The 14,165-nt window shown below is 41.9% G+C and overlaps 1 protein-coding gene across 5 annotated transcripts in view; it reads left to right on the top strand.

The window, feature by feature from the left end:
* Positions 1 to 982: 982 nt before the first annotated feature.
* Positions 983 to 14,165, top strand: part of Znf800 (zinc finger protein 800) — a 23,382-nt gene continuing 10,199 nt past the window's right edge. For 2 of the 5 annotated variants that reach the window (XM_021165604.2, XM_021165602.2), the window contains exons 1-3: positions 983 to 1,428; positions 2,078 to 2,196; positions 6,497 to 6,592. In XM_021165604.2, coding sequence (XP_021021263.1) covers positions 2,136 to 2,196; positions 6,497 to 6,592 — 157 coding nt within the window. In that variant the 5' untranslated portion in view covers positions 983 to 1,428; positions 2,078 to 2,135. Of the gene's footprint in view, positions 1,429 to 1,578; positions 1,613 to 1,990; positions 2,197 to 6,496; positions 6,593 to 14,165 lie in introns of those variants that run through there. The other 3 variants (XM_021165601.2, XM_029478582.1, XM_021165603.2) reach the window with 3 other exon arrangements.

The following is a 14,165-nucleotide window of genomic DNA, read 5'->3' as shown; positions in this document are numbered from 1 at the left end:
AGCTACACAGCAAGACCATTTCAAAAACAAACAAACAAACAAACAAACAAACAAAAAATACAAACACATAGTGCCTTCCTTCCTAAACTTTTCTTTTTTCAGAAGCTCCAAAACTGGAACTTGAAAACTGGAAGTTAGTTAATTGTGGTTTTCATTCATCTTGAGAAGATAAAAAAGGTCAAATGGGCTCTCTTACAAAACCCTGACCATTAGCTGACACCTATTTGAGTGAAGTTAGCAAGGGCAAGAATTCCATCTCAGAGTTGGGAAGAAGGTGGCGGCAGCAGCTACTGGATATGAAAAGCAGCTCAAGGTTTGTAGATTTGACAGAAGATGGCCATCTTCGATCTGATCTTCGGGGATTTTTCCAAGCAGGATGCTGGTGCCCAAGAAGGAAAGTGCGTGCTAGCCATGTGACCCAACTTCACTTCCAGGTTTGCACCCTCAGATCGCTGCCAATCGCGTTCCTCCCCAGAGCCCAACGTAGACTCTCCTGTCCCAAGTTCCAGGAGGTTCCAGCACCTGACAGCTCTCCCGATCCAGTCCACTTCGGGCTCCCAGTCCCTCCTTTTCTCCTCCGCTTCCCCAACCCTCCTCGGGTCGGATCCGCCGAAGCGCAGCAACCCGAGCAACAGTTTGGTGCCCGAGCGAGCGGCGCGTGCCCGGGGAAGGGAGGACGCGCCCGCGGTTCTGGTTCTCACACCTCCGGGCGCACGCAGCCTCCGGCCGTCGCTCCGCAGCCGCCGGCGGGAGGACGCACGGGCGCGCGCCGGCGAGGCCCGCCAGCTACCCCGCCGCCCTCGGCGCCCGCCAGCCCCGCAGTCTTCCCCCCCTCCGCCCGAGGCCGGCCCCGCGCGTCGCCTCCCCACCGGGGCTGCCCGCCCAGCGCATGCGCGCCGCGCTGCCGGGCGTGCCGGCCACACTCCCCCCACCCACTCCGTGAGCTTGTCACTTCCTGCCCTCGCCCCATCTCCGTCCGGGGTCAGTCAGTCGCTCCCTGTCGCAGCCGGAGACTTCTCTGCTTCCCCCTTCCTACCCTCTCTGCACGGCGGTCGCTCGGGCTGTCCGGGGAAGGGGCGGCCACGAGAGAACGGGACTGACTTCCATAAAGTTTCCCGAAGCATCTGCTACCCGCAAGGCCCCAGGTGGGGGACCCGCGCGGCTCCCCGCCCCTCTCCAAAGCCCGGGGGACCGTTGCAGGTGGAGCGGCGCTGAGGGGAGCCCGGCTCGGCGCGGCCGTTGCCCTGGCGAGGGGCGCCTCAGTCCTGCCTGCTCCGGTTCCAGCTCCTTCGGCTGCTGCGCCCGGCGGTTCGTCCTGTCAACTGCCTGCGCCCGCGCGCCGCCAGCTCGCCGGCCCGGAGCGCGGAGGGCTGCCGTGAGCCGCCGCCACCGCCACAGCCGCCACCGCAGCCGCGGCCCGAGGACGTGGTGAGCTGTGGCGCTTCCGCGTCGGCGCCGCCCGGGACTCTTTGGGAGCGCGCCGGGGCCGAAGCCCGCTCGGCTTCACGCGCTGCGCCGGGGCTGCGCCAGGTGGGGCCCTCGGCCGCGTCGTGCGCCCGGCTGGTGCCGCGGCCCGCTCGCCCGCCGGCCGGCCGGCCGCTCCGGGAGTTGAGTAAGTTGGGCGCACTTGGCGGCGCGGACCGGACCCGACCTGCTCCGGGGAGACCCCCCGACGCACGTGCGTGGCGGGAGGGCGCGCGAGCCGCTCCTCAGCCGCGCAGGGGCCCCGTCGCACCCCGCGTCCCGCGCCCGGCTCTCCGCGCGCCCGCCCGCCCGCTCGCTGGGTCGCTCGCTCGTCCGCCCAGCACGGCGAGGCCGCAGCCGCCTGCGCAGCCCGCCAGGCCTTCGCCGTGCGCTGCGCTGCCCTGCGCGCCGGACGCTTGCGTTTCCGGGTAGGGCGGTGAACCTGTGCGGGGACGTGGGGCTGGAGGCCGGGCGAGCGGCGGTTTCTTTTCCGAGCGGAAGGTGCGGGCCCGGGGTGAGAGCAGAGAGCGCATGGTGGGATGGTCTGTGGAAATTGCAGCCACAGCCTCCCTAGAAGTTCAGGGATAGTGATGGTTTGTGCTTCTGTCCACAGCCAAGCCGCAATGAAGAGCTTCTCACAGTGAAAGGAAAATAGGTCGCACCCATTAAAAATGCCTTTGAGGGACAAATACTGTCAAACGGACCACCACCATCACGGATGCTGCGAACCAGGTAAGTCCGTTTTTCCCCCCCAGTGTCTTTGCTCTCCTTCACCAGAGCTACTCTGCTCTCTGCGTTGTCTCTAAGAAGTCTTTCCTAAGTAACTGGGTTTCTCCTGCGTAAAACTACTCGCGGAATGCCAACAGCCTGTACAAACGAGATCTCCCTTGCTTGATCCCCCAGAGAAAGTGCCACAAGTGTCACCGTCAATCATTTCCACAAGATCGGTCAGCCCCTTTCCCTTCTTTTTCAAGGCAGCTTTGTTATTGGTTCACTCCATGCTCTGAATGTTTAAAATGGAAGAAGGTAAAGATAAGATAGGTGATTACTACCATTCATCTTCTTGAAAATTGCTTATCGTTAAAATAACTTCCCCTTGAAGTGTTTTAATCCATAGTATAAAGTTTACCACTCCCCCAAACAAACAAACAAACAAAGCCAAAAGTTTAATTTGGGTCAAGAAGGTTGATTGAACCTGTAGGGACAAGTGGACTTTTTGAATTTAAAAAACATCTTAAATGTTTTGGATAGAATTTATTGTATTGTAGATCTCTTAGAATATGTAGAGTAAGGTATTTTATTATGTTGAGCAGATTCTGTTAAATTTATGATATTAAAACCTTTTTGAGTCTCATAAAGAATTTATTAGTGAGTTTTAATTTGATAGGCATTGTGCTTGTAAGCTGTTGAGGGCCTTATCTTAAAAGGGACTCATAGTGTCAACTACGAATAAAGGTCTTTCTATTCTAATTCAAAGACATGCATTTATCAGTTTTTACTTTAAAGTTACCAGGGTTGGTAACTCCCCCCCCCCCACTTTGGATTGCTTTTAATTGAAATATTTTAATTACGCTCATGTATTTAGATTTTTTTAGCAGAGTATTTGAAGATACTTTTTTTGAGTAAGAGAAACGTGGTAACAGTAAAGGGGACACACTCCTTTGCTCTACAGGACATTACCACTGGACTCCAGCCTGTGTCTGTTGTGTTCGCTTAGATCAGTTCTAATCTAGTAAAACAGGGACTTCTAGGAGGGGACCTCGTTTTCATTCATCTTCTGACCCATCTAACTTAAGCACCCTTTATACCTTACCTTTTATATATTTGAAGTGAAGATGTATTTCTTGGTTTTTACTAGTTTGCTTATTCATTTTTTTTCTTTAACAAATCATTATTGAGCATGTCTTAGGTGCTAGGTCTTGCCCAAGGCACTAGCAATATAGATGGTGAAAAAGAGTTTTCCTCCTTATGTGTATATGTGTGTATGTGTGTGTGTGTATGTGTATGTATATGTGTATATGGCTTTTGAGTGGGAAGAGATAGATTTAAACAATGTAATTGGTGAACATGATTTACGGTACATGTTGGTAATTAAGTATTTAAGAGAAAGATGCTTTGTGGATTTTAATTTTTAAATGTGGATTAAATTTTTTATTTCCCATTAACAAGAAATCTATAAGTATCATTAATTAAAAATTAAAAGTTGCTGCTTATTAAAATGTGCTTTTTTTTTTTTTTTTTAAGAATGAAATGCTTTGGGATGTTTATTTCATGGAAAGCTAGGCTCTTGATGACTTTTAGGTTAGGTGGTTGTCATCACTGCAGGAAAGGTGTGTGCTGAGTTGAGGGCATTTCCGGGTCTGGAAGAAGTGTGGTATGATAGCCATGAAGCTGTCCTCAGATGCACGCAGGAGGGTGCGATGCTTGAGAAACGCTCTAATGGGCTTTCAGGAGAGGTATCCATCATTTGGATTATAGACACAGGGTGAGGCCTGAGATGAGACCATTCTGTCTCCATGGAATTGGTCAATTTATACTGAGGAGTGTTATTAGAAGTGTTATCAGTATGTGCATATTCTTAATTTAACAGATTTTTTAAAATAGAAGTTTTCAGAAATTCAGAAAGCAAGGATGTAACCATCATGCAGAGCCATCATTTATCATTCCATGTAAATCTGTTTTCCATTATTTTCTCCTTTCCGCAGCATTTCCCTGGTCTGCTCTCCAACTTGTCCTCCAACTTCTCTTTTTCAGTAAGCAAGTCCTAGACATCATGGTTAGAAAGATCTTTAAGGAACTTGTTTTAAGGCAGGAGAGACTTGCAAAAATAGATAAGTGCTCCTGGAAGAGAGTAGGTTGTTCTGAGGGCTTGAGTGTTTTTAGTTGGGGAGATAATTGTTTAAAACATTTTGTAACCTGGATGGATCTGGGCTGTGTAAGAGAACAGTTTAGAAAGTTACAGATATGTGTGTTTGTATATATAAGTGTGTGTGTGTGCGTGTGTGTATACAAGTACATTTCAAATGAAAAAGTGTATTTTAATAATGGGAGCTACGTAGATAGTTTACTAAGTAAATGTGCCCATGTAAAGCTGACTCGGTATGTATGTTTTCTAGTGGGAGGTTCTGAGGCTGGTGGGTAAGAAACTGTTCTCCTGCTGAGGCTGGGTATTCTCATGTGCATGTTGAAGTTGCTATATTAAAGAAAGGTTTTGGAGGATATATCTGAAGGAGGAACTCTTGGACAAAAAGTCTGTTTCTCCCCATAGCTCTCTCTTATTGTTGCATTTTCTTCTTTTTATTTTCTACTTGCCCCCCGTAAAGCTGGTCCCTTAGTTCTTTACAGTTAGTAGATTTTTCTAGTCTTCGTAGCTAATTATATGTTATAGTTATCAATTGCTATCATTTATAGCTACTGAAAAGAGATCTTTCTGATTCACCATGAACAGACTGCTAATAAACCTCTGCTGTTGTTTCTCTTACAGGTTAAATTTGCCTTACATTTTGTACAAGACTGTTTTTGGTGTCAGGAAAGCAGTTGTTTGCTCGTGATACTGATACTGATACTGACACTGCCAGGATGCTTACTGAGCACTTGCTATATCCCAGGGGCTTTGATTGGTTTTTATCATAGCTTATTTAATAATCACACAGTTTTTGTGTTTGTTTTTTGAAACTTTGTTAGCTCCATGATAAGAGAAGAGGAAGAGATCTGAGCACTTAATTGTCTTAGTTATACCTTAGTGAAGAGCCACACAGTTGACGTTCAGGGAGAGTCCATCTGGAGTCTTACATTCTTTATTACTGCAGTTTTTGTCAATTCTCAAACTGAGTTAATTGTCTGTGTATTCTATTTATGTGCCTAGAGTGTTTCTTAAGCTTTTGTTTGATGAAATGATAAGGTGCTGAGATATGGTTCCTCCTATTTGTGTGCAGCGAGCACTTGGTAGGAAGGAGACTCTTAAGGCTGCATCTGTATGCACAGCATAAAAACAGCCTGGGCTGTTCTGTCCAAAATGGAATTGCTATCCAGGTCTAAGGTGCAGAGCAGTAGTCGCACCTCCAGTTGAAGGAAACTTGCTCTCCCAAACCCCATACCAAGAGAATGGACCCTGGCTTATGTGGCCATTAATTAGGTGGGACATTATGTTCTTTAAGAAAGGATTAAATGGCTAGTTCTTCTTTACTACAACTTGCTGTTTGAGAGAGACACATAGAAACACAGTCGTCCTTTTCAGCTACCTTGTGTCATGTGATCTAATTACTTTTCTACTCATCGGAGGATTCTGTAAAGGGGAGGAGGTGATAATGACTACTGGATATGAAAGTGAAAATTTTTGTTTTTAAAAATTGATAACCTACTCTGACAGAATCTTTCAATTCTGTTAGTATCTTGCCAAGATAATTTTCTCTTGTTATCTATACACATAGTCATATCAACTAAATTTATGTATTTCTGTATCTGCGTAATGTGTACTAATGTAAATAGGTCATTGTCTATACCCTGTTTGGTCCCTATAAAGAGACTTTGAAATTTGAAATTTTTCTCAGTTGAGTATAGTCCTACAGCGTACTTCAGTGAAAGTTTTGTATGCCTTGAATACTTGTCTGTTTTCTTTCTTCAGAAGCTGGGTTTGGGTTATTCTCATGATTGGCCAGGGTGCTTGATCAGATTATTTTTAAAGCTTTTGGAAGGGTTTACTGAGTATAGCTAAGAGTTTTTGTTAAATGTAGTTCTCACTTAAGAGAAACAAAAGAGGCTAGCAATACATAATGAATGATGCCAAAGCAGTAAGTATTTGCTGTTAGACCTACTAACGAGCCTTGATTGAGTCTTTAATATGGGGAATGATTGAGGGTTTCCCTCCATTGCTTCATTTGTCTTATAAAGATAAATTTTACATATATGAATATATATGGGGGTATTCTCATTATTAACATAATTGTAGCAGTTACTGTTTGATCCAAGAGTCAGTGATGTCAATAACCGTGTTTTTGTGTGTGGGTCGGGTGTGTGTTTGTCTTCCATGTAGTTTATATCCTGGAGCCTGGAGATCCTCCCTTGTTACAGCAACCAGTGCAGACATCCAAATCTGGTATTCAGCAAATAATTGAGTGCTTTCGATCAGGTATGGACAATTTCACTGTATTTTTCAGATGTGACAGTAATTAAAAACTTTCTAGAAGGCTTGTATATTGGTTTTCTTTATAGAATACTTTGAGTTATCATATTTTTAATACAAATGAATAAACATTGACTTGATCTAGAAATTCTTTTTCAATACTATCTACTAAATGTTAATTTAAATTTTTTTGTAGTTTAGAGAAATCTGGTATATTTAAGATAAAATGCTGTTACTTCTTCAGATTAGTTATTCTAGTTCTTCATAAACTTTGCTGCCAGTTATATTAAAATATGTGAACTCTCACTCTCTATTCGTTTCTTTATCCTTTCTGTTTTGGAGACTTGTCTCCTGCCACACTTTGGAGTTTTCAATATCTCCAGTAGAGTACAGGGTAAAAGACATGTCTAACCCTGAGATCTTCAGATATCTTGATTAAGCTTCTGTTGCTTTTTTAAAAATTAATTTTATTTTATTTTACATGTCTGAATGTTTTGACTGCCTGTCTGTATACCACATGCATGTCTGGTGCTCAGAGAAGCTGGAAGAGGGCATTGGATATCTTAGGGTGCAGTTATAGCCAGTTATGGCCCTCCATGTTGGTGTTTTAGAATTGAACTTGGGTCCTCTGGAAGAGCAACCAGGCTCTTAACCTCTGAGCCACCTGTTCAAACCCAACCTTCTATTTCTTGTAGATTATTATAGGAATTGGCTCTATATTATATTTGTGCAGTTACAGTTCACTCCTTTGAAATAGTGTTAGTCATTACATATAAGCAATGAGAAGTTAGGGCTCCTGTGTTAATAGTAAGATCATAGATTGCTATGGCCCTTACAACTCCTTTATCCATTTTTTAATAGATTTATGTTGTGACATTACTGTTCAGTCATGAATCCAATGAATGGGCACCTGATTATTGGATAGTAGGATCTTGTCATTATTTTAAAGCTACTATCTTCATGAAAAATTTCTGTGTTTTAAAGGAAAGCATGATTATATAAAACTGTGGATAAAGTTTTTTGAAGCATTTGTTTTAAAATTTTACAGAGGAGGGACTGGAGAGTTGGTTCAGTGGTTAGGAATGCCTTTACCCTTGCAGAAGACCCGAGGTTTGTTCTCTGTATCTACATCACCGCTTATAGTTGCCTTAACTCCAGTTCCAAGGGATCCAACACCCTTTTCTCATGTCCTCGGTGACTGCATGCATGCGATGTGTGTGTATGTATGAATGTATGTATGTATACATGCATATATGTGCATATATATATGTATATGCACACACAGTCATACATATAAAATAAATGAATAAATTGTTTTTTAAAGAAAAATGTAGAGGGGGAACTAGAAATTTGCTTTATAGTTCAAGGAAATAGGCTATCCTCAGAGAATTTGTTTCTCTGACCTCCAAGAACCGTTTTGTAGCCTTAGACATGCCTTTTATGTCTGTTGTCTTTACTACAATAGCTGTTTCAGTGCCTGTCATATGCCTATCTTTATGCTAGGTGTCTACCTAACTTTTAATATTTGTTTTTACTTTTGATACTCAACTTTGATTAACAGAAAAATCTGCAAGTTAAAGTCTCCTAGTGAGACTTGTTCGGGGCAGTTTATATTTCTTGCATAAGAGAATAGTAGTTTATTTTTGTTTTAGCAATTTTAAAACACAAATTTTTTTTCATTCTTTGGAATGAAAATGAGAAACAGTTTGTTTTTTCTTTTTTAAGAATTCATAATTTAGAGTTAAAGTTATTTTATACTGCCTTAGTTTTTTTTTTTTTTTTTTTTAGAATCGATTACTTCATAAATGATTTATCTTATAAGGTGCTTTGCAGAATGTTATGTATACAAAGTTTGTGTGTTTTTTAAATTTTGAAGTGTTCTCTTGCTATAGAGACACCACAACAACTCTTACAAAAGAAAGATTTTATTGGGGTTGCTTCCAGTTTCAAAGGCTTAGTCCATTATGATGGCAGGGAGCACTGTGGTATGCATAACACTGGGACAGTAGTTAAGAACTACATCCTGGTCCACAGGCAGAAAGTGAAAGGGGTTGGGAGGGGATTGATGGATGGTCAGACAAAGAGACAAAGTGAGACACACAGACAACTGGGCCTGGGTTGTGATTTTGAAACCGCAGTGCCCTACCTCAGGGCACTCAGTTACAAATTTTCTCCAACAAGGCCAAACCTCCTCCAACAAGGCTATACCTCCTAATCTTTTTAATCCTTCCCAATAGTGCCACTCCATGGTGACTAAGTGTCCAAGTATGTGAGCCTATAGGGCCATTCTCATTCAACCTCTACAGAAGGAAAATATTTAATGATGAGTCCTCTTCTGCGCTTAGTCATTGATTATCTGGGTTTGGCAGTTCTTACTATGCAAACTAAAGAATGAGGCAGTGGGATAGGTAATCTGAATGGGGGTCATTCTACAGTGGTTTGTTTATCTTTTGAAATGTGGTTGTTTTAGTTAGGGATTTTATTATTGTGATAAAACACTATAATCAAAAGTGACTTGGTCAGGAAAGAGTTCATTTCATCTTGTATCTTCATATTATAGTCCATCATTGAAGGAAGTCAGGGCAGGAACCTGGAGGCAGGAGGTGATACAAAGAACATGGAGGGTGCTGCTTACTGGCTTGCTTCCCAGGGCTCACTCACATGCCCAGAAGTGGCCCATCCACAATAGACTGGGCCCTTTCATATCAATCATCAATCAAAACAATGTTCACAGAGATGTCTACAGACCATTCTAGTAGGGGCAGTTTCTCAGTTGAAGTTCTCTTTCTCTCAAATGACTAACTTGTGTCAAGTTGATATAAAACTAGCCAGAAGTATTCTTTTAAAAATTCTCCCCAGCACATTACCCTTGAGGTATATATGTATATGTTCTGGAATTACTATAATTTAAAGGTGATGTAGAAATGTGCAAAGTTTGGATTAAAATAGAATCACTTCATCATTGTGTCCTATAAATAATCAGAAACTTTAATTTCCTTAAGACAGTAATTTCTCACATTTCTAGTAAATCTAAAGTCTACTGAAGTAGATCTTTGTCGTACAAAGGTATTTCAGGCTAAGATAAACTTTAGGAGAATGGGCCACATGACTTCGGGGTTTAATGTTCATTCTAACCTGGGGGGGGGGGGGACTCAGGTCCTCCCTGACCCAGTCTTCCATAAGCACACCCTCAGTGATTCATCTCTTTCCAACCTCTTTCCACTGTAACTAGGCCACACACTTTGCATTGAAAAACCTATCCTGGTAGCAGTGTGTATCTGATAGGTACTTGGCAGTGCCACTGTGAAGTCCATGAGTCTGCTTAGCAAGAGCCAGAGGGGAGTCAGGTTGGATAGTAGTGCTTGCTGTAGGGTCTGCTTTCATCTTCAAGCACAGATAGTTGTCTTCAACTACTATGTCATCTTTGAGATCTGACTTTCTTCCTCCCACACTGGCTGTCTGTGAGCTGATACTAATTCCTACCCAAGCTGGCTCCTCTGTCTGGGGAAGGATTGACTCATTTCACCAGCTCATGTGTGCTACACTGACTGCTTGATGGTTTTAACCCATTCTTATTGTCTTAGATTTCAGTGTTTGTGTCAGGTTTGCACTACTTTCTTGGCTTAAATTAAAATTTCTTTCTTATCTCTGCTATCTACTTCTAACTGCTTGATGTGTAAAACAGTTTAAGTAAGAATTTTTGGCGGGAGGAGGAAATGCTATTATGGATACATTACCCCTTTTACACAGTGACTACTGCTGCATAGTTGTGTCCTTTTTATGGGGATCTTTTATCCATGCATAAACATAGCCTTGGTTTCCTCCCAGTAGAAATGGTAGCAGACGGACATTCTTCTGCACCTTTACTTTGTGGATAAATTTGGTTGTTCTGATTTGGCTGTAGATTTTTCTATTCTGAACTATGATGGTTGGATGACTTGAAACCTGCTGTTTGCTACAAATACAAGCTTTTGGTACTACCTCCACCATGCCCTTTGCTGTCCTGGAGTCTTTCCTGCCTGAGCAAATACGTCTAGGATTAATACCTGTGATGTGATGTCTTTGGACTTCCCTCCTTTCTCTTAACATGACTTCCTTCAGAACAGAATTTTGAAGAAAAAACCCCACAATATCTTTTAGGTAGTTATATTGATTTAGTTGAGATTAATCTGTGTTAGTCTCTAAGTTACCTTACAGAGGCAAAGAAATTGTAGAATGTACTAAAAGTTAGAAACAGGAAAATGAGGGAAGGTGCGCCACCACTGCCCAGCCAATTTTTTTGATTGTTATATAGCAATTATAGGAGATTTAAAATGGTACTAGATATATTTTGGGTTGATTTATTATTTTTAGCATTCATCTTCCAAGCATGTCTTATAGGATCTTGTTCTTGAGAGCAGGTAGTTATACAAGTTTGAAGTTTTCAGTGTTACAGAACCGTCTCCTTTACGTACATGTTTCCAGGGAATTGAATAGTATTGTATGTGACATTTAATAGGCGCTACATTAAGTGTTTGTTTGGGGAAAGTGACAGATTCATCAAGTAGGCACAGTCTTAAAGTAATTTATCCTATTTAAAAGTCATTATTGTATATAGCAGTGTTACCCTTGGGTGGAGGGTTTTTTTGTTATTATTGATGTTAAGGTCCTGATTGATGATCTATTAAGTAGCAAGTTCTAAGGTAATTTAAGAAGCTAAACAAGAGAGAGAGAGAGAGAGAGAGAGAGAGAGAGAGAGAGAGAGAGAGAGAGATTGTTTTTTAAAAAACTAATTTGGATGAAATCAGCATGATTATTTCTTGGGATTCCCGGTGTGGGTGAACCTTATGCTGTTGTCTAGATTACCATGCCTGTGTCTCAGGAGAAGAGGAGTTTTAGTACGACAGAGGCTGTGTCTGTTTGTGACAAAGCAGTCAGAAAAGTGGTAGCTATTTTTTGAATAAATCCATTCTATTATGATGGAAAAAATATAGCATCTTAAATGGTGGCTGAAACCTTTTAATATCTGTTTGTTCAATAAGACACATGTTAGTTTTCTCATTTGTAAGTCTGTAGCATTAGAAAATCATGTATAGAGAGTTGTTAATAAAGTCATCCAGCCATTGTCCTGAAGATAGGAACACCGTGGTGAGCATCGTCTCATAGATATCATAGCAGAGTTGGTACACAGAACACTGACTAAATGCAGGAGAGTGAGACAGCTGGGGAGATGAGAAGGGACGTTGAGAATGCAGGTGATAGGTTATTAATAGGAAGCTCAGAGAAGGCTTCCTAGTGGAAGCGACATCTGACCTGGGATCTGAAAGTATTATAAGTCAGAACAGGAAGGAGGGGTTATAGTACGAGTCACACGAAGGAACGAGGAGCAAGAAAACGTTCGCTGTATCTGACCTGAAAGAAATTGGTATACCTGAGTCAACAGTAACTGGCAGGCACGCACGTGTGTGTGTGTGTGTGTGTGTGTGTGTGTGTGTGCGCGTGTGCGTGCGTGTGTATGTGTGTGTTTGCATTTTGAGGAAAGTGTTTATAACTGATAGGATAGAGAAGGTACTTTTTATGCTTATTAGGAATAAGTAATATGCTCACTACTAAATAGAACAAACTAGGAATAATTAAGAAATTGATGTTTTTCTTTTTTTTAAGATCAAGAAATCCTAGTGGACAAAGTGACCTAATTTAAGGAAATAAATACTTTTACTTTTATATCTTATTGTTTATTAATTATAACCTCATGTTTATGTAAGATTGATAATGCTTTGCTATGCTATTTGCTTATTTAAACTTAAAGTTAAATGTAAAAGTTAATTTTAAATTATTTTTAATTACATTTGTGTATGTGTGTGTGAATTTAGTAGTGAACATGTACTCTGTAGGTACCCGCAGAGGCCAGAGATGCTGGATCCTTCTGGACCTGAAGTTGAAGGCAGTTATGAGCTTCCAGAGGAGGGCAGAAAAACAAACTTGCCTCCTGTGCAAGAGCAGAACATCCTCTTACCCATATAGCCATCTTTCTAACCCCTTTAGCTGCAGTTTTTAGTTAGATTTATTTTTCTTCAGTCGTTTTTCCTCAGTGTCAACAATTTTTAAGAAAGATTTATTTTTATTTTATGTGTGCAAGTCTTTTGCTTGCATGTACATTTGTACACCGTATGCATACTGGGTATCTGCTGAGGCCAAAGAGGTTGTTGGATCCCCTGGAACTGGATCTATGGGTGGTTGTGAGTCTTTATATGGGTAGTGGGAACTGAATCCAGGTCTTCTGCAAGTGCAGTAAGTGATTTTAACTGCAGAGCCGAAGATATAGCCCAGGCTGGCCTCACTCATGATCTCTTGCATCTGTCTCTTTGCTATATCCTGCAGGTATATTTGCCACAATAGGCTCTGTTCACATTTTTTAGAGACATGATTCAGTTTCTATTTTGAGACTAGTGGTTCTTTTAATTTAGAACCAGTAAATAAAATTTTCCTTTTTTCCCCTCCCTATATTCAGCTACATTTTATGAAACTAAATGTTTATCTGTTACAGAGGCTTAGCTGAAGTATTTCAGTCCTTGGTTTACCTCACATAGTTTGGTAATCACTTTGGGAAACCAAATATATTAGCTATCATCAACTCCTTTGTAATATGAAATGATCAGTTTTGTTTTGTTCTATGATACAAGATGGATAAGCTAAAAAAAACAAAACAAACCAAAAACCCGCAGATATTATATATAACTAACCAGGTGGTAGTACCTTTAATCCCAGCAGAGGCAGGCAGACCTCTGATTTTGAGGCCATTGTAGTATACAGAGCTACTTCCGGGATAGCCAGGACTACACAGAGAAACTTTGTCTTGAAAAACAAAACAAAACAACAACAAAAACAGAAAAAAATACAGCTAGACAAGATCAGATTAACAAATCCTTTTCTTTTTAATTATTATTTTTTTCAGTTTTTTTATTTTTTTTAATTAGGTATTTTCTTCATTTACATTTCCAGTGCTATCCCAAAAGTCCCCCATACCCTCCCACCCCTCTCCCCTCCCCATCCACTCCCACTTCTTGGCCCTGGCATTCCCCTATACTGAGGCATATAAAGTTTGCAAGACCAATGGGCCTCTCTTTCCAATGATGGCTGACTAAGCCATCTTCTGATACATATGCAGCTAGAGAAATGAGTCCCCGGGGGGTACTGGTTAGTTCATAATGTTGTTCTACCTATAGGGTTGCAGATCCCTTCAGCTCCTTGGGTACTTTCTCTAGCTTCTCCATTGGGGGCCCTGTGATCCATCCAATAGCTGACTCTGAGCATCCACTTCTGTGTTTGCTAGGCCCCAGCATAGTCTCACAAGAGACAGCTATATCAGGGTCTTTTCAGCAAAATCTTGCTAGTGTATGCCATGGTGTCAGTGTTTGGAGGCTGATTATGGGATGGATCCCCGGATATGGCAGTCTGTAGATGGTCTGTCCTTTCGTTTCAGCTCCAAACTTTGTCTCTGTAACTCCTTCCATGGGTGTTTTGTTCCCAATTCTAAGAAGGGGCAGAGTGTCCACACTTTGGTCTTCGTTCTTCTTGAGTTTCATGAGTTTCCCAAATT

The sequence above is a fragment of the Mus caroli genome, chromosome 6 (genome assembly GCF_900094665.2).
Source record: "Mus caroli chromosome 6, CAROLI_EIJ_v1.1, whole genome shotgun sequence".
NCBI classification, from domain to species: domain Eukaryota; kingdom Metazoa; phylum Chordata; class Mammalia; order Rodentia; family Muridae; genus Mus; species Mus caroli.
Note: the sequence above shows the minus strand (reverse complement) of the source record. Positions and strands in the feature narration are given on the sequence as shown.